Source organism: Pieris napi, chromosome 20 (genome assembly GCF_905475465.1).
Source record: "Pieris napi chromosome 20, ilPieNapi1.2, whole genome shotgun sequence".
In the NCBI taxonomy this organism is placed as follows: domain Eukaryota; kingdom Metazoa; phylum Arthropoda; class Insecta; order Lepidoptera; family Pieridae; genus Pieris; species Pieris napi.
The window spans coordinates 1,224,500-1,245,810 of NC_062253.1; the positions used below are offsets into that span (position 1 = coordinate 1,224,500).

The 21,311-nt window shown below is 32.8% G+C and overlaps 2 protein-coding genes across 2 annotated transcripts; one reads left to right on the plus strand and one right to left on the minus strand.

Moving 5' to 3' along the window:
- Positions 1-815: 815 nt before the first annotated feature.
- LOC125059729 (ethanolaminephosphotransferase 1-like) lies at positions 816-11,709 on the minus strand. The gene is made up of 9 exons (XM_047664271.1): positions 11,400-11,709; positions 10,920-10,988; positions 8,731-8,953; positions 7,726-7,879; positions 6,352-6,460; positions 5,527-5,684; positions 4,219-4,393; positions 2,908-3,084; positions 816-2,371 (listed from the first exon to the last, which is right to left on the minus strand). Exons 1-9 carry the CDS (start codon positions 11,454-11,456, stop codon positions 2,309-2,311), a joined length of 1,185 nt encoding a protein of 394 aa, XP_047520227.1. The 5' UTR covers positions 11,457-11,709; the 3' UTR covers positions 816-2,308.
- A 1,086-nt stretch (positions 11,710-12,795) lies between these two features.
- Positions 12,796-20,480, plus strand: LOC125059727 (caspase-1-like). The gene is made up of 5 exons (XM_047664270.1): positions 12,796-13,325; positions 16,892-17,070; positions 17,721-17,878; positions 18,648-18,992; positions 19,781-20,480. The coding sequence occupies exons 1-5, from the start codon at positions 12,926-12,928 to the stop codon at positions 19,959-19,961; spliced, it is 1,263 nt and encodes a 420-aa protein (XP_047520226.1). The 5' UTR covers positions 12,796-12,925; the 3' UTR covers positions 19,962-20,480.
- The last annotated feature ends 831 nt before the right edge of the window (positions 20,481-21,311 follow it).

Genomic DNA, 21,311 nt, shown 5'->3' on the forward strand with positions numbered 1-21,311 from the left:
AGCCATATGTTGACATGAGTTAGGCAAACATCAAGTTATTTTTACAATAAACAGCCCGGTTTCTATACTTAGATACCAATCGTTATTACTACGAGACGTAGATTTTTTAGACAGGTATTTCGTAGAGTAAACAAGATTTTTGTTACATATTTTTGTTTGCTTCAAAACATTTTTAATTGACATGACTGCTAATTCGAAATCTTTTAATGCTAAAAAAGGCAACTGATCACTGACCTTTTGATCAATTACTTTAAATCACGTTTATAAGTAAACTATAATAGCGTTTAGCTGAATTAACGGGTTGCAAGGTTTACATTCATAAAGAAAACCAACTTTGTATACAGATTAAAACATAAAAACAAAATGAGTCAAACTGTCCTTTCAAAAATATTGTCGTCTCTTTCTAATTATGGTTATAAGGTATTGAAAAGAGACAGAACAGTAAGTCTGATTTCGTTTTAAGTTTAAAAACTATAAAATGTAAATAATACACCAATAACTAAATTAAATCGGAAAAAATATTTGATAATATAAATAAAATCTTAAAATAATAACAATTGATTATTTTAATGTCTAATGGTAAGATACGCGGGAATTATTTTATGCTTGACTTCCGTATGTCAAAATCCTATAAGTTTTTGACATACAAGTCATACTAAAGGTACGGTTTCCTAGAAAATCGGGTCCGTAATGTAACGTTGGGTGACGTCACCCATACGTCGACTATAAATAACATCGGAGTAGGTTTTCTAGAGAACGTTGAGTGTCACAGTAACGTCAAATAGCGGTGCTGTCATTTGCATGACCGCCGTCATAGCGGTGATAAACAGTAGTTCAACGTTTTTCGCGTGTAGCGGTGCGCATATTTAATTTATACAATGACTGGGACGAGCGAAAATGATGAACAATTAATTGATTTTGTTAAAAATCATGAAGCTTTGTACAATATCAAATCTAAAGAGTACAGACAAGCTCAAAAGAAGCAAAATTTGTGAAGCAACTCTCCTCCAAACGCTTTTTTTTCGTCTTCTGATGACTCCTCATCATCCAAAAATACTAATAATGTCCCAATCGTCCATTTTTTAACAGTGCACGACCTAAAGCTCGAGTGAGTACTGAGTGACTACGGTTGAATACGGTCGCACTACTTTCTAGGAAACCACAGCTTGGCCACCGTAAAGACGGCCGTTATTAACAACCGTAAAATGACGACCGTTAGTTAACGGCACCGCTTTTCTAGGAAATCGTAGCTTTACTCTAAGTTCTAAAGTACATCAACTAAATATATCAAACTATTTAAAAAGCAGTATTTAGTAGTAGTACATCGGCGGGAGTAAAGAAAAAATATTTAATAAGGAAAAACATCCATTCCTGCGAAAACCTGGTCAAATATCCTTATACTTATATATATTAGATTTTTCTCAAGAAAATGGTACAATAGATGGTTAGCAACATATCTATCAATGAGTTAGTACTTTGAAAAGAAAACTGAATTCTATACAAAGGACTAAATTGTAATGAAAAAATCTCTTTCAAAATGCAGGTGCATTTTCTATTTTGGTCAAAAGAACCCATATATAGATAAAAAAATATACTTAAAATTAATTTAATTCCAACTATATGACAATGTGTGCTATAAAATGTAAAAACTGTGATAACATAACATAAACGCGCCAAAGTGAAATCTGCACAGATCCACATCAGACAGAATCAATGTAAGTGTTGCCAACTTAAACTTAATTGCACTGTTTTTAATCTATCTCTTTTCATCACATATATGCACAAAAAATACATAATTATTCTTAAATACGTGAATGTGAGCAGTTAAAGTAACGAATTAATTACACTATATTTTTGTATGAAAAACTTGAGCAGCGCTCGGTGGGCATAATTGGAACCATAACGATGTCGATAACTACAATAGTATAGAGTGCGTATTCGTTTACTTTATTCAATACGAATATTTAAATATTTCTTCACAGGGAATATTATAAATTGTGAGACTCAGACTTAAGGATTCCAAACTAAAAAAAAAAACAGTAAAAACTACAGCGAAACTAAAATAATCAATCATATATATTAAAATAAATCCGTTTCTGACTGATATGATTTAGTTTTAGTCCAACAGGACATAATATTATTTATAATAAAAATATTTGATTGGCGCATATCAAACAAGACATGATTGTCAAATACATTTGACACGTGTCAGCTGTCAGATGTAAACGATAAATGTCTTTGAATTCGAATTTTGAATAAATGCTATTAACGTTATGTTATGTTATCAGCACACATTGTCATCTAAAAGTCAATCAGCACGTTGTTTTATGTGGAAACACCTTATTCTGAAGTGATCACACATTTGTCGTACCTGTAATTCAATATTGTAATTATTATTTTTTTCATTCCAAGGGCAGTCTCAATGCAGCCCATGGGCACCCATAGTGGGTGAAGGGAGCTGTACCTATTTTTAATTGGAGATCGTATCTCCCAGTTGATTCCACAGTTCACAAAAGAAAATGTTTGCTAACAAATAATTTATTTTTTTATTATTATTATTATACGATTCTTGATTCTGCAGTAATTTTTATTTTAATTTTGTTAGAACTAATTTATTACATCTTTTTTTTGAAGTGTGACAGTGTTAGCATTTTCAGCGTGTGACTCTTATCCCTGAGGTCGTAGGTTCGATTTCCGGCTGTGCACCAATGGATTTTTTATGTGCTCATTTAAAAATAGCTTGAACGGTGAAGGAAAACATCGTGAGGAAACCGACTTGCCTTAGACCCAAAAAGTCGACATGATTCATACCGATCACAAACTTGCCCAATTGAAAAATGATCATGAAACAGAAATCTGAGCTCTAAAAAGGTTGTTGACAATTTTTAGTCAGGTTAAAATACTCACCACACAAGCGCCATAATGCACATGAGCAACGATTACTAGAAGCGTCAGAGCGTAGAATATAGCCAGGTCGTATCCCGGGAATACAATAGATGCTATGACACTTCCGGTTAACGGCCAAAGGAGCCAGTTGATCGCATCGCACCTCTGGTTACTCATTTGACTAACTATAAGCCGGCACTGAAACGATTGACAAAATTAAATGATAAGGCAACTGGCGGCCATATCGCTTTCGAGCGATCTCTTCCAGGCAACCACTGTGTAAAACGAATAATAAATTAGATAAGGCAAGCAAGAAGTGCAAAAATACATAAGGGAGTGTTCAAGAATTACGTCACGCAACTTTTGGAGATTATTGACACCCCCCCCCCCCATGTAACGCGCCGTAACGTTTTTCTGTACCCAAGTAGAGTAAAACGTTTCGTGACCACCTAGTGACTCTTTATATCTAAAAGTTACCATTTTGTAGTGTAAAGTACTGGAAAGTCGAAAATAATATGTATTAAAAATAACGCGTAATTCAATCCCCGCTCCGCATCGTAACGTTTTACAAAAGCACCCCCCCTCTCCCAAAATTCGTTACGTAATACTTTGAACGCTCCCTATCTTATATCTAGCTATAATTTAAAACAACTGTAAATGTCCTAATCCCAGTATCTTCCTTCTTTATTATAGCTACTGGTATGTTTGTCGTTGTCCGGATTTATTAATTTTGTGCTGTCATGTTTTGTTTTGCTTTGCTCTGTGTCATATAATGATTATGACAAAGCCTATTAAATAAATAGTCTTAAAAGAACAAGGAATAGTCATGTCAATGTCTAATGGAATAATATAATAATATAATTAATGGAAGTCATGAAAATATAGGCTTTAAGGGCAGTCTCTTTTCATCACAGCGTAAACATTACTTGACAGAAAGAGACGAAAGTTTTATTAATAAAATAAAATTAGTCAGTCTCATAGAAACAGTTATGTATTTAGAGTGAAACCATAGGAAGACAACCAGACATATTTTGCCATTTGCAAAACGTTACAATGCGCATGCGCAGCCGTGAAATCCAAGTAGGAGAATTATAATAAACAAACAAAAGTTTTTGCAAAGTATTTCGGAACCAAATCGACTTAGGGTCCTTCAAGAAAAGCGCGTTCCAATTCTTAAACGGCCGGCAACACACTTGCAAACTCTCTAGCAATGTAAGTGTCTACATCACTTAACATCAGATGAACCTTTTACCCGTTTAATAATTTAATTTTATAATAAAAATATTAATATTTTAATTAGACTTAAAACTAGATTTAAGTGGAAATACTCACAGCAACGTTACTAAACAAAGTGCCTATCAGTAGGAACACTCCTCTTGGCTCAATCTCCACCAAATGGGATTTATGGACCCACACCGACGACACCAGAAATACACTTAAAATTGACCAAACGGGTCGTATCGCTTCTAGGGGATTACGCATTTTGCCGGTTCGTAATTTGTATGACCTGAAAAGGTGAGAAAAAAATGGTAAACGCTTAAACCAAGAAATGGGCTGTTTTAAAAAAGGCATTGTTTTGTATCTTTCTTATACCCGATCCGCTGTTTTGCTAGAATTTTTTGAAGTTATACTTCTTTAGGCGCGTTATGAAAAATTGATGAGAGTGAAATTTTACGATGCGCGCGCACCTGAGACACAAAGTTGTCAGTGTGATTATAGCGTGCGCGAGCGAGATGGGAATAAGATAATCTACAAGTAAAAAGAAATAGAATATGCGTGAAGTTAGCAGCTATGCCAAGAATTTTGAATGACCATAATGACATTTACCTTTTAAACAAATATACTTGTTTAATTATTTTTTCAAAGAAATTTAGCAATGCTTTTTCACACAGACCTTTTGTTACTTAGTTAAAAGGTTATGAAATATACCAAGTTATTAAATTGAATGAATAATATAATAGAATAATAAATAATTATTATTATTAATACTAATTAATAATTGAATAATATATTAAATATTATTAAATTATTAACGTTAAATATTTATTATTAATTATTTAATATTTAAAAAAAAATAAAGAAAGCCAAAGAAGTATAACTTCTTACACGCGTACATAAGTACACGCACCCTTTTTTATATATGTCAGGGAATGCTCGGTTTATAAGGAAATGTTCTGAAAGTCAATTACAATTTTACATTTGTTAATCGTAGATATTCCGTTTATTACTTTTAAGAAATATTATTTTAATTCGTTATTTAATTATTTCAATACTGAATGAAGCACGACCAATCAGAGCAGAGCATATGCCTGAAGTGGGGTCATTGGGCATTGTGATGAGGAGACATTGGACCGAGTTGGGTGATGATTTGTGGTTGATTAGATTAAAAGTGAGATCTGTGCCTTGATACGTAAAATTCAGCTAAAAGCGATGTCAATTGTCAATATGATTTTGACATGCACGAACCCCGCTGACAGTTACGTGCTGTTGTTTATTTTTTTAATAGTTTAATTAGTTTAGAGTTAAAAATGTATATTAAACAACTTAACAATATAAGTCATAAATAAGAGGTTTTTATAAAAAAGAGGGTAGCATAGCAAAAATATTTTCCTACCCCCCACAAAACTTTCGTGTACTTACAAATATATATTATACAAGGCAACAGGTAGATTGGTGAAGACACCCGTTCCATATATGACCCACTCGAAGGCATTGGCTAAGGTATAGCTGCCAAAAATGTACTTTTTATAGTACCCTGTTCCCTTCACCCCAGTCCACATAAAGAAAAATGTCGATGCCTGGAAATATGAAAATCAAGTTATATACTAGCTACCCGGGTTTCTCCAACTCCTATTATTCCATCCCATAATAATCCAGGGGCTCTACAACCCTTATGGGTCATTTCTGGCTGACTTAAGTCGTCGATTTTTGGATTTGAGAAATTCCGGTTTCCTTACGATGTCTTCCTTCACTATACGAACAAGTGTTAGATGCGCATATAGAAAGTCCATTTGTGCACCGGGGTTTGAACCTATGACCTCAGGTTTAGAGTCGCACACTGAAGCCACTAGAACACACCTTTTTTATTTATAAATACAACACAAATCTTTTGACACTTCTGACAAGAACACATTTTCGAACTTTGACATCTCGAATATGTGTATTTTTTTGTTATATAGCCCTCGACGCGATTTATATATATGATATCTATATCCATGGAAAGCTACCACACTCGCACAAATGGTTAATATAACATTAATTACATAATTACAGGTTATATATCTAAATATAATAAGGAATAGGTTCATAGTATAAAACAATATTATGCCAAACAATGGCGTGCACATATAAACATAAAACATAACATAAAAATTGTAGTGAATCTATTTTTAAGTAAATAATAAACATCAAAATCATATCATATGCAAAATCCATCAAAAAACGTTTATCAAAATTAAGTCTTACCCACATACTAAAATCGTATCCCCAGGGCAGGAACAATACTCCAGTATTGTATTTCTCCCAATGGCTTATGTAGAAATTCAAAAGAAGGTTCCACATCACATAATACATTCTGAAAAAAAATCCTATTTGAGTATTTGACAGTATTAATCTGTATAAATCATGGCAAAAAAAAACTTAAAAAAAAAAAAAAAATATTGATTTCCATACGTCACAGATTAGTCGTATAGTCGATAACGTAGCAAACGTGTTAAATTATTATCTGAGATTAGTTAATATTAGATATAAATGTAATCCTAATACTGGTCTTGGAGTTTTTGATCGAAATCTAATATATAAAATTCCCGTGTCGCGGTGTTTGTGGTTAAACTCCTCCGAAACGGCTCGACCGATTCTCATGAAATTTTGTGTGCATATTGGGTATGTCTGAGAATCGGACAACATCTATTTTTCATCCCCCTAAATGTTAATTTCATCCCCCTTTTTAGATATTTTTTTCTGTTTTTATTTTTTTATGATACAGCATTAAAAAATACATACAACCCCTAACTTTCACCCCTCTACGATCAACCCCTATTTTTTTACTATAAATGATATACATGGCAAAACGACGTTTGCCCGGTCAGCTAGAATAATATAAAATTCGAAATCATTTATTCATTTAGGTAACACAATGTACACTTATGAACGTCAAAAAGAAATACATATTAATTATTAATGCTTCTAATTTCTTATTTACTGCCAGTTCTCAAATCATGATATATATATGTATGTATACCTATGTATTTGTGTATGGGAATGATAATTAACACGTGAGAAACTTGACGTTTGTCTACGTGGTAAATCATGGTATGTCATAGGGACTGGTACGAAGCTATCTTGCCTATACAAGCGTTTTGAGGGGTACTCGATTAGAATTAAAAAAAAAAAACATCAGTGGCGCTACAACCTTTTTAGGTGTGAGCCTCAGATTTCTGAATCTGTTTCATGATCATTTTTCAATCTAATAGACAAGTAGGTGATCATCCTGTGCCTGACACATTAACTATTTGGGTCAAAGGCAAGCCGGTTTCCTCATGATGTTTTCCTTCACCGTCCGAATGTTAAATGCGCACATCCACACACAGCCGGGTTCGACCCTTCGACCTCAAGGCTGAGAGTAGTACACTGAAGCCACTAGGCCAACACTGCTCAAATCTATTAATATAATATTGTGTCTATAATCTATTAATATAATATACTAAATCATCTGTGGTTTTTAATATCTAATCTAATAACCTATTAACCGATACTTTTTTTAAATCTAACGATAAATTTCTGATCTGGGGATGTTTAAACACCAACAACAAAACTAATATTTTGAAAGAGATTAGATACCTTATAGGTGGAATGGAGAAATCCAGTCGACCAAATATGGAATAAAGACAAGCAGGTATAAAGAAAACTGAGTATGAATCCAGTCCATGGTCAAAGAGTTCACCAAGCGGGCCTGATGTTTGTGTTCTACGGGCTTGTTTACCATCAATACCATCTGAAAAATTAATGGGTGGTAAATTAAAATTTTCACAATTAAATTAATAATTTATCAATAATATTAAATGATTTCTTATTTCTTTATTTAATTAATTAAATTATTATTGACTTGTGTTTAGATTTCTGCAGGAACCTAGGAACTTTTAACAGTATACTTGTGCCGTGCGTGGATTCGTTTATTGATGTACTGTTCTTCTTACCTAAAGGGAGGATCCTCGACTAGTCTAACCATGGACTGGCCGGCCTCAAGAAGTTGTATATATCTTTAGCGCGTTCCAGGGTATAAATGTATTATGTATCTATTTGCACTAAAGGCGTAGAACAAACTGCATGGGCATACTGCCGCAATTATTTAAGTAAAAAAAAAATCTTCTTAATCGCCAAGCCTCTCCGCCACTCTTTTTAATCGCCATTTTTTTTACACATCGTTTGTAAGGAGCTGCAACCATAACACCATGCTCTCCACATGACATATCAAGTAATTAATAATAATAACATACATTTAAAAAAAACCAAAGACTTGTCCTCTATCAGCAGGAGGCATGGTGAAATAGGAGCACGCACTTACATTCTCGTGGGAACAACACGCAAACACATAGTCTAAATAAGCAACATCACCGCACACACGAATTCAAGTACGACCAGTAAGACTGTATGTACCTGAATATTTCAGGCCAATTATAATATTTTACAATTACAATATTTAATTTACCAAAATAACAATATCCCATGGCATACCACAGTCAAAATGTTAAAATATAACATTAATTATTCTACTATCATCACCTATCTTAAAATGTATTTCCTAATTTTAGTTAATTAATTGAAATTTTAATTCAAAAAACATACCCAGGGTATATGCCAAAAACAGGAACACTGAGAGAAAGTACCACAGCGTTTGGGGTATTACTTCGGTCCTACCATTCAGTGGTTCAACCACAGTTTCATTTTTCACCACTGCACTGGCTGCCGTGTAGTCATAATCATAGTATGACAATAGTATGAAATCGAGTACAGTGAAGAGAAATCCCGAAAATGTTAAAACATTTGGTGCAACCCATCTTGGTACTAGCTGTAAATGAACAAATTTTTTATAAAAGTATCTGTTTAACCAAGGGTGGGCCTTAGGGTTTTTCCCTATTCTCTGGAGCTTTGACAGGAGAAAGGAAAACATTTATATGTATAGTGTAGCTAAAGTTCTATTAACTTTGAATATGTGGCCCTCCCCTGACCACTCTTGCATTTACCCCATAATAAAAATAATCTATGGCTAAAGTAATTATGTTTGCATGGCATGTTTACCTCTACTATTTATTTATTTATGCCTAAAACAACATGTTTGCTTAAAATATACAAGAAAATGTAACATCACAAATTTTAGTTTTGCTTTTGAAGTGTCTGGAATATGACAGACGGCTCCAAGCCCACTTTATGCAAGCCAATCACTGCAATCTAATTTTCTTTTAATCCCATTATATATTGTAATTTGATAATGAACACGAAAATCTATAAAATGGCGCGAAATCGTAAGAAGTTTTTATAACGTTTAAAAACGTGTTCCAAATTCAAAATATATTTACTTTTTTATTTATTTTTTTAAAGTTGAAAAAAATAAAAGTTTTATGTAACAGTATTTATGGCCTGACTAGTTAGAAACTTAAACCTCATTAAGTGCGTGATACACTTAGTTCTGGTAAGTATGAAGAAGTAAAATATATTAACATATAGCAAAAAGCAGTTGAGTACAAGAAAATAGAACATTCGAATAAACAAAATAAATATAGTAAAAGTGACAATATATTAATTTATCAGTTCTTACAAACTAGAACTTCTTGGTCTTATGAAAACCTTTACATGTAAGTTCGCTTTATTAGCCACAAATCAAACCCAGCCTTGAATACAACATACATGAATACAATATACAACCAATGTTTTATAACATTATAAAAATTTATCAAAAAAATAATCTTATCTTTGCAAAAATGTATCACTATCTGGTTTATCAAATGTACCATAGAGAATTAGTGGTTTAATATGTTTATGAATTATCTGTTGTCACTATATTTGTTTTTCATATATTACAAAACAACATCTAGTAAAGTAACTGGACTAAATGTATTATGCATTTTAAACTCCATGTAATTTCACTAAGCTAAATGTAAAACTTGCTAAAATATCTAAATTAATTGTATTTGATTAATTCAAATATATAATATAACAATTTTTTTAAATATAATAACAATATTCTATCATCTTCAATGTCACTATATAGAGGTAACAATATTTTCTTTTATAAATTGTTCCAATAGTGTTTTAAATAATTTGATAAATTATTAAGATACTGATTTATGTTAAAATTACACATAAAAAACTGGTGGTGTAGCCATGTTGACCTTGCCGCAGCTTATCTTGTAGTATTTAGAAAAAATATTACAAGTTTTTATGTACACATAGTATGAATTTGAAATATACCTATGTCCTGAAAAAAGGCTTGTTTAGTTCAAGTTATAAACAGATTGCATCCATTTTATGATTTTAATTACATTAAGTTAAGTTAAAGTTTAATAAAATATCTCTTGATAATTAAATAGTTATGATTTTTCATAACATCTTATGTAATGCATGTTATGCACTGGTTTAAGCTAACAGATTATAATAGGATTTATATTTAAAAAATGTACTGTATTTCTAAGACATCCACTTAAAGGCGCAGGGTTAGGAGAATGTGCGTGCCACATTAGCAAATTCTTCCTTTTAAATTTTATATGTTTCACTATAGAACTCTCTATTACAGTTCAATTGAATGAACTAAATGTAAGTTACTATGAAGCAACTTTAAAAGCTGAATATACCATGTTATGGCACATAAGGCAACAAAGTTTGTGGACTAATCATCCATTGTTTACATAGAGGGATATGCTTGGGGCCATTGGGTTACCAATTCTAGGCAGAGTACGCAAGAAAATTTGTATAAGGGGACAGCCCTGAACTATAGCCTAGATTATAATAATGGTGGTTTAATATTTAAATTGACTTACCTCTACAACTTTATTCCAAAATGGGTGCATAACATAAACACTGAGAGGACTGGTGTCTTTTGACATGTACTGTAATAGAAAATAATTTTACTGAAAGTTTTTCAGATTGTAAAAGAAATTATTTTATATTTTTAAATTGGTAGATACCTCGAGTTAATGCTGCTAAGTGTTGACTAAGTGTCAATAAAATGAGGTATGAGTTGAAATTAATAAAAAAATATGAACAGTTTAAATAAGTGGGAGTAGAATTGTTTCAAAATAAGGTTTTATTCAATTCGAATTCCAAAGTTAAAATCTACATATTAAATTGCTTTGTATGGATATATTAATTATGATCCGGATTTCCTTGAAATATTCTGTGACAACTATAAAAATAAAAAGAGTCATATATCATGATGCGCAAATCGATCGGTTTATTTATAGGTTAGCTTTGAAACCTTGGTAAAACTCTTAAACATGACTTAGGATAATATACATTACCTTGTAATTATCAAATCCTTCGAGATGTTCCCGAGATAAATACTTGTAATTAAACATCTTGTTTGATTTTAATTTTATAAGTTCACCAAAATTAAAAGGACCAAACTACGTTAAAATAGAACATAAACTTTTGTAGCACATGATTATAAACTGATTGTAAGATATTAGATACAAGCGGAATCGATAGAAATGTTAAAAATTACATAAATAGGTAATTGACCGTAAATAAAAAACAAATTAAATTCTGTGAATAAAATAGACTTGCCGCTTGCGGGGCTTGCCTAATGCCTATTGCAGTGTAATTATAGTCTACTATAATTTGTCCACAGATAATTTTGTACTTAAATATACAGCTATATCAATTTTTATGTCAGATTGATTACTGACTATCATGTAGACGGTTCTGTTAATTGTCAAACAACACGATCGTAGTCGTACCCTATTATCTTAAATATTCTTTATTTTTCTTTCTAGCGATGTAATATAATAATAATAATAATATAAGCCTTTATTCAGACAAGATACAATTTTACTTAAGCTAGAATATACATATGTTTACTTATACTTAAACCTTGTCTATTTGCCTTTTGTTGGCAAAGGCCTCCTCCAAATGCCACCATACATTTCTGACCTGGGCAGTTCGGGTCCATGTGCCACCTGCCACGGCTCTTATTTCATCAACCCACCTTAGGAATAGTCTACCCCTTTTCCTCTTCATGTGACCTGGGTACCAATACATTAATAACTTGCTCCATTTTGACTGTTCTCTGATGGTATGCCCAGCCCACTTCCATTTTAGTTTTATAATCGTAATAGTTACATCTTTTGTTTTTGTGTGATTTTTTATTATCGATATATTTATTCTGTGAGAAAGTTTTTTAGTATAGAAAACTTACTAATGTACTAGGAAACTTAATAAATGTACCTACTTATTTTGAACCCCTTGGTTTTTAGATGCTCGCCATATTGCCTCATGTTCCAGAGAATCAAAAGCCTTACTATAGTCTACAAAGCAGCAATGTAATATATAGGAAGATAAAGAATAATGAAAATATTTTTATATTGATGTAACTGATGACAAGTCGAAATCGTACCTAGTCACGTGACATTTATTCCCACACCATTTTAGATTGTATGGCCATTATTTTCGTCTAAGGCCACATTATTTTTAATTCCAACTCTTCAAATCCATGCAAGAACAAAATAATTATGATTGAATTTGTAATTTGTTCGCCGTTTCTGGTGACTCGTGACCTTTAGAAATTACCTCTGACAGCACAACAGTAGCAAACACGGTTGATAAATTTATTAGTAACACATTGTCGAAAAAAATCAACTGGCAATGTCCAAATAAGGTAAATTTGCTTACTCATACATTTATCAGTTTGATAGTTTAATTTGTATATTTTATACCCCGCCCAATTCTTATCGGTTGTCATTTCATTGTATATTGCATACATATCTACAAGATAAGATAGTTTATTAAAGCAGTATTCGATGATAGTTCGTAAGAAATAAACGTAACCATGAATTCATGGGAAATAAATTATCAAAGTGATTCTAATGAAAATGATTCGGTGATAACAACAGATGGAACGGTTTTTAACCCTCCAACTTACGAAGCCGAAGCGGAACTGCAAGCCCTACCAGAGACACCAGAAATACATCCAGACAATATTCTTTATCCTAATACCATTTGGTTTAACTCTAAACCGCTAAATAAATTTGCGAAAACATACGAATTAGAGAAATTCGAGAAGAATTTGTTAATAATATTCAATCAAGAAAATATAATTGGCTATGAGCCTAGATTGGGCACGGAGAAGGATGTCACTGCTTTGATAAATACATTTTCACAATTTGGCTTTGAAATTGAACCGTATAAAGATAAAACGAAAAGTTTCGTTCTGGGTGTATTAAGAAACTGTAAGTAAATTTATTTTTGTATAAGTTACGGTAAACGTAATAGGAGTATTTTCTAATACAGCCGACAATGTTTAAAAGTGATTTATGTTTTAACTTTGTCTAAAAATACAAAGACAATAAAAAATGACGTTGATTGTTTTTAAAAATGGAAACTTGGTATTATGACAGCTGGCAGCAGCATATAAATAGTTAACTCGAATATTTAGACTAAATAGCACTGCTATATATTTCGGGTTGTCCTTTCCCCTATAATATGACGAGAGAGGCTGGCTTCTTGAGAACTGGGTGCTGTTTCTGATGGTTGCCTTAAATTCTTATATATTGATTATTGGTTGTTTATCTTGTTTTGTTGTTCTCGTTACATTAAAGGTTTTTTCCTATTTCGCCATACCCATAGCTGGGATCGATTTGTTTTAATGATGATCATTCATTGTGATGTGGAACAAGGTTTTGATTAAGAGTCTTGTAAAATAAAATACTAGGCGGTGAGTTTCTGACCAGTTCATTCCGTGGTTTAATTTTTCATATTTTGTATTTTGGGATTGAATGATAATGTGATATCATCATGATTTAATCCACGATCCAGCGAGCGATATGACGTTTTTTTAATAGTGTAATCGTAAAGCGGAGAGATAGGGAAGCAAGTAGCTTAGTTTTTTGTTTGTATGATCTACTGTAATTTTGAAATTGTGATCATTGAATGTGTCATCTTTTTATGTCATTTGTCATATTGTTTTAAAAAATTTTACAGTAAAAAAGTACATGTGTTGTGTTGTGTTCTATAATGTTATATGATAGTTTATTTTATTCAACGCGTTTGGATTTTTTTTTATTTATTTTAAACATACATAAAATAACAAGACATCGAATATATCTAAAACTTTATGTAAGTAACTAAGACCATTGATATATGGATAACAAGGAGATGTGCATTTTTGCCAAAATAGTTTTTACATAATTCAAGACATTATTCTGATTTATCTTGTGCTACCTATTTTAAATTTCGAAAAATTTTGTTTTATACTGAAATTGTTCAACGTATAAAAAACATTTACACTGTTTTAAAAATAAATATTAAGTAAAAACGGACATATACGTTGAGTACGAGTTGACTTTGGGTGCGTTGGGCCGGCCGCGGCGTGGGCATTTCGGGCGCGACAGCTGTTATAAACAAATATCAGTAAAGTGACCGTTTCGTCATGGACGCCCGGTGTTTCGAATATATTATTTAATTTTATAACAATAATGCCTTATTTTATAATAATAAGTTAAAATTAATACCAATAACAAATTATTGTTAGGTTTAGCCAAGAAACGAAAAGAAAGTGATGTTTTTAAGTGAAAATCTCTTTCCGTGCTTTCCGTATTTTAAGTCTTTATAACATTTTCGTGCGTGGATTGGCGGGAAACCTTTGAATTCGGCGGGCGCGGTTTTTGTTTGAATTTGCTCAAATTATAAAAATCTTATGTACTTGACGCTGGCTAATGCACAAACCGTGTCAGAGCCATAAAGGAAAAAAAAAAAATTTCGTGTCGTCCCAATTCGTTGTACTCTTTTATTTATTTAAAACTGCGATGCAATACAAAAGAATTAGAAATACAAAAGTCATGATTAGACGAGCAGGGTTTATTTAACTTTTTTGAGTGACTAATTTTAAAATTTATTAATTTTTTGGGGTTAGTTTAAGTGTTCACAACCGTACCATAATTATCGTACATGTGCGATAATCTCATAACTACGTACGATGACTTAGTTATGTGATATCGGGTTAACTTTGATTTATGGGACATAAATCTCATGTATTTTTAACAATCATGGATTATAAAATCCGAAGTAGGTACTTATGTGCGAAGTGTGATCTTTCTACTTAAGACATTTATAAGATTACGTACGTGAATAACTGGCCTCTTACAGATATTATCCTTTATTTGTAAAGATTTAAACTTTATATGTCGGTTAAGAGACCCTTAAAACTAGCGTAACGCTTTTAAAAAAGTCTATATTTAAATATTAGCCCAAAACACGAAGACGGCTTGACCAATTTTTATATTTTTCATAAATTCTGATGAAGGTTTTTATGTTTTTTTATGGCTACTAAATTGGCTTGGTAGTACCAATTTCAGGTGCCAGCCAAGAAAATGAAAGAAAATATGATTGTTGATTGATAGATGGTCTTCCTTTTGACATATTAACAACATGTTAGAGTCCCGACCAGCCTTGCGATTCTGTAACTCACTTTTCGAACTCACACAGCGGTCGCTCTCAAATCAGTCGTGAAGCAGTCATTTTATGATTTGGCATTCTGAAAAGGTGGGAGCTTGTAGTTAATTGTTTATCAGAAAAGTGAGTTACAGAATCGCAGGGCGGGTCCACGACACAGGGAATCCTATTGCGGTCTATTGCACTTTCTTATTACCTAAATATCCTTTTTATTGTGTATAATATATGTTTTTTTTCTTACAATTCATTTATTCACAAAAAATATATACAGAGTTTTATTACGATCAAGATAATTACTGTCGATCTATAATGAAGTGTTCTGAAGAGTAGGACAAGGTGGATGACTCTCTTTGTATCCTGTTTTCATAGATAACTTATCAATTTAATACAGATAATTGTGTGACTAACAAGAATATCCTTAAAAATTATCTTCGATATGCCAACGGAAATGAGACTTCATACCTATATAAAATCCCCGAGAAGAAAGTCGAATAAAAGTCACATAAATCCATAATCTGCTCATAGTAAATATGTTTGGACGTAATATTTCTTTTCTACATATTTATCCTCTTATAAGGAAATTCCCCCTTTTTTTTAAATTCATAACTGGACATACGTTACCACAATCCTACTTGATGTTATACATGTGGCCATGGGGGTATGACTTTCTAGGAAGTGCCTATTTATAAAATCATTTATTCATATAGGTACACGTACACTTATGTACGTCAAAAAAGAAATACACATTAAATGCTTCTAATTTAACATTTACTACCAGTTCTCAAATCAAGGGCGTAGAACGGAAGAGAAGAACTGGCAATAAACTCTCCGCCACTCTTTTATTATTATATTTATTATGATTTTGCGGGCTACTCCATTGTGATGAAGTTGCATGGATCTGGTTGCGCCTTCATAAGTTCTCATGTAATTTTCACACGTGTATATCCTTTTTATAACATATTTGCATGAGTATCTAATTGTCCTCATTTTAATATGTGTGATGTTGTTTGTTGTGGTCGCCATTAAAAATACATCAGTGGCGCTACGACCAATACGACCATTTGACCTTGACGTCTTTTTGGGTCTAAGGCAAGCCGGTTTCCTTACGATGTTTTTGATCAATATAAAGAGAATTTTAAATGCGCAAATAGACAGAAAGTCCATTGGTGCACAGCTGGGAGTCGAACCTACGACCTCAGGGATGAGAGTCGCACACTGAAGCCACTAGGCCAGCACTGCTTTTGCGTCGCGTCTCCATTACAGAGATATAACTGTCTTTCGTTCGTCATTTCGTGAAATTGTGTCTTGCCTAAACACTTCTCATGATACATGTAAACTTTTGCAGTCAAATACAGAAATTTCTCCGACTATGGGTGCGTTGCGGTGGTTGTGCTGACCCATGGGACTACGGAGGGCTTAATACGAGCGAAAGATCAATTTTACAAGGAGTTTGACGTAATAGACGCATTCAAAACGTATAACAATCCGTCTTTGATCACAAAACCTAAACTTCTATTTATCCAGGTGAGGATATATTAATTACATTCACAAGGATTTATTAATTACATTCACAAGGATTTATTAATTACATTCACAAGGATTTATTATTTACATTCACAAGGATTTATTATTTACATACACAAGGAAATATCTATTTATTTAACAAAGCAGAGTTACAGATTTCCAATGCGGTAACTACAGTCAAAATCTGTTACAACGACATCGAAGGGACTACTCATAAAAACCGATAGTCGTAACAGCCGATGACGTTGTTATTACGTACGAGTACCTACGTACTAATTAAGTACGGTCAATATTATCGGTATGTTGTTCTAAACTCTAAATGTCGTCATAAACGGTTTTGACTGTATAAAACAATAGAAATGGCCTTTTTTATCCTCATTAGATTACATTAACTCCATATTTATCATTAGAACACGACCTACCACGGAGTGAACCTCCTCCAAAATTTTCCAGTTGTCTCTCATCTCTTTTCTTCCCACTAGGCCATTCCCAGTTAGGGTATTTTTGACCCATCTCTCATCACAATGGCGGGCCACGACCGGAATCATTTCCACGTCAACTTTTTGAATGTAGTACACCGTTTTATTTTGTCTGTAAGTTTCAACCGAAGACTCATAATTATTATAATAAAAGTTATTTTAACGTTCCAGGCTTGTCGTGGTAAGCAGTCCGTCAAGGGAGTCAATGTTGGTACTCCAACAACACTCTCGATAAAGAAAGATGAATGCCATATCGAACCATATACCTTACCAGCTGAGTCGGATATGTACGTTCTCCACAGTTCATACATGGGCAAACCTTCACATAGGTAAAGTACTTTTTATATACCAATTGAAATAAGCGTACCAATACTTAAAAACCGTGCGTTGCTGCACTTGCGAGCCCTCTGGCATTTAGAGTGGCGTATCACTTAACATCAGGTGAGCCTCCTGCTCGATTGCCCCTCTGTTACTTATTTACAAAAAACAGGAACATTTTAAACAAAACAAGTTCCGTTTGATTGTTTGTTCAACACTATTATTATCTGTGTATTATACATATGATTCTTACGAGTACCTTTATTATTTTTGCGTCAGATAGTTCTGTCTCGTTTTTTAATCTTACGCAGTGATGCAAACTTAGGGATTTCCCCCATAATTTAGGGGGAATCAAGATACCTGGCAGGTCTTTTGAGGGGTACATTTATTTAGAGGCATTTTATTCAATATTTTTTTCTCTCATCTTCTACCGCATTGACCACGAAATGTTCAGAGTTGGTCGTATTAATACCTGCAGCTGAGTTTCACTATGGGACGTTGAGGCAGAATACGAAATTCCACCAGTATCACCTCGACTTCCGTCGTTCCACAACTGAGCGTTTTTTAAGTCAGTTGCGGACCAACTACCCGTTGAAGTATTTACGAACCAATTCGACTTCCTCCAAGAAAAGAGCGTACCAATTTTTACAAGGTCTGCAATGCACTCGGGACTGGCATGGGCAGCGGTATCACTTAACATCAATTAGGCCCCCCCCCACATTCTAAAAAAAAATTGTCCAAAATTGTTTAGCATTTATTAAATTACGCTTAAATTTACAGAGACGAATTCAACGGTACATGGCTAATTCAGACATTGTGTAAAAAGATAAATGAATTAGCGCCAACCCACGACTTGACCAGTATAGTCACTGAGGTGAAGCAAGAAGTGGCAATCGATTTGTGCTTCGAAGAATATAACACAGAAACATTAGAAGTGGAGACGAACACACAGGTGCCTGTGGATACGTCGACTCTAATTCGGAAGTTGTATTTTCGGAAGTTTGGTGAATCTGTATCGTATACCGACTCACGTGTAGAAAGAAGTGATTCGATCACGCCTTTACTGGAATTTGGGCCTTGTGTCTGCTTTTTGGACTACTTCGCGTATATAACGGAATGTTTACGGTAATAAACTCAAACTCAAAATAACTTTATTCATTTAGATAAACAAGTACACTAATGAACGTCAAAAACGAAGTTAAATTATTTGTAAATTTACATTAAGTACCAGTTCGCAAGTCAAGGGCGTAGGGCAAGAAGTACTGGGAAGAAACTCTCCGCCAATCTTTTTAATCGCTAAGTTTTGAGTCATACAAATTGTTTGAACTGGAGCAAATCAATCCCCAGGATTAGGATCATTCAAATATTCGTCAATTTATAAGATCATTTAAATAATATCACACAGAAATATACAAATTTCTCTATCATGATCATTTGTAGCTGATCATGATAAAGAAATCAAACTAGCTGCTGTGGTCTCTGGCAGAATGACCAGCGCTGTGGAACATTCTGCTCCTCAGCATAATGCTGAGCCAGGGCCAATAACAACCACAGCACACACGCATGAAAAGAACAGAATAGGAAAAGGGATTTTTTTTATATCTCTCATTATAAATATCTTTAACTTTTTTCTTTGATTATTGTTATTTTGTGTGTGTTTTTGTTAGTAATGAATCTTTATCCCACAAACTAATTGTACGAAAGTTGTCAAATTTATACACGTGTCTTTTGAACGTTACAATTAACTAAGAAAAATCATATAATTTAATACTAGTAGCGCCATCTATGTGTCAGCCTACGAATTTAATAGCCCACCTATTATTTAGATATATAAAAAAAGAAGGTTTTTAAAGTTGTCCTTAACGTTTTATGACGTCATTTCATAGTTAACATCTACGTTTATGAACTTTCAGGTTATACTTAGAACACAATCCAGAAGATGCAATAGCGCAGTACTTCATCGAAGCGTCAGAAACCATTGACAGTTCCGAGATGAGTGGTTCTAAAGAGAAAATGACTAATGCAATTGTTAACTACTTACGTAATCATGCTAAGCAATTTGATTTTTACAAATATATGTATTTTAAAAAATGATTTATAACATTTTACTTAAAACCTTATCCTCCGTGGCCAGACGCTGCGACTCGATCCGGCGAAACAATAATTGTATCGGATTCAAAGACAGAAACGTCACAATTTTGTCTATTTAGATAAATTTCTTAATAATGTATGTAAAGTAATAATTTTATTACTTAGATTAGATTCTTTAGATTGTTAATTATCTGTTATTTGTTTACCGGTCTATTATTTAATTTGTAGTTTTGAGTTTGTTAGTCTGTGGAAAAAGGCGCGGGTTTTGGCTTGTCATTTAAATTTTTCAGGAAGAATTTTTGTTAGATCATTTTGGATTTTAATTAGGAATTAGATTAAAATTGTTTTGAAGAACTTTTATGAAACAACAAACTACATGTTGTTTCTATCATTATTTCAGAAACACATTGGATTTTTGTAAAGTTTTAATATGTCGATAAGAGAGATAGATCAGTATTCAAGGATTTATTTATATTAAATTTGAAATAAATTTAATAACGTATGGTATGATATGTTCGAAACAAATAATATAGGAACTAACCAATTCATATGACTAATAACGTAAAATGTAAGATTCCTTTAAAGACAAATTTGCGCGCCATTGTGTGTGGCAGAATATGCGAACTTACGATTGTACCACCATACACATTTTTGTACCATATTCATTAAATAAATTTTTATTATTATTATATTTTTACTATTTTACAAAATACAATACTTTTCTACAATAACACATTTTTGTCAACTCTTTTTTTTAACAAGTATGATACAAAGGCAACTTATTGTATGTATGTGTATTGTATGTAGTTAAATCAGAGTATTAATTTAATCTATAGACAGTTCATTAAAGATCGATATTTTATAGGTTTAACTATCTGTCTGACCGAAAGCCAGCTTGTTGATTAATAATGTAAAACAAGATGGCGGTCCATGACAACAGCTGATTACTTTTAGAGTCTTTTTTTGGCAAACGTTGGTTTGTTGTGACAGTGGTTTTATGTTTCAAATTGTGGTCTTTGTTGAAATGTAAACATGTTTACAATTTCGGTGTGATCGTGAGAGCTTGGAAATTCCGTATTTTGTTTTGTCTATAAGCCTACATTCAGACGACATATATTAATATTTTATGCATGTGGGATAATACTCGTAATAAAATACAAAAAAATATGACAAAAAATATTGAAATTACATTGAAATGAGTTGTTGCGCAAGATTTTTGATCAGGCGTTACTTTTTCAAGCTTAAAATTTTACAGAATGGTAGATCACGTTGGTTTATTGTCAGCAACGTGGCTACTCCAATCACTGACACGCAGTCGTTCTTTTAGCCCAATCACAATCAAGTGAAACGTCA

Coding starts and splice junctions, on each gene's coding strand:
- LOC125059729 (XM_047664271.1), bottom strand. CDS start 11,456: ATGTTTAATTACAAGTATTTATCTCGGGAACATCTCGAAGGATTTGAT. Junction 8,954..10,919: donor TTTGGAATAAAGTTGTAGAG/GTAAGTCAATTT, acceptor GTTCATTTACAG/CTAGTACCAAGATGGGTTGC. Junction 6,461..7,725: donor TTCTCCATTCCACCTATAAG/GTATCTAATCTC, acceptor ATTTTTTTTCAG/AATGTATTATGTGATGTGGA.
- LOC125059727 (XM_047664270.1), top strand. CDS start 12,926: ATGAATTCATGGGAAATAAATTATCAAAGTGATTCTAATGAAAATGAT. Junction 17,071..17,720: donor CTAAACTTCTATTTATCCAG/GTGAGGATATAT, acceptor TTAACGTTCCAG/GCTTGTCGTGGTAAGCAGTC. Junction 18,993..19,780: donor TATATAACGGAATGTTTACG/GTAATAAACTCA, acceptor ATGAACTTTCAG/GTTATACTTAGAACACAATC.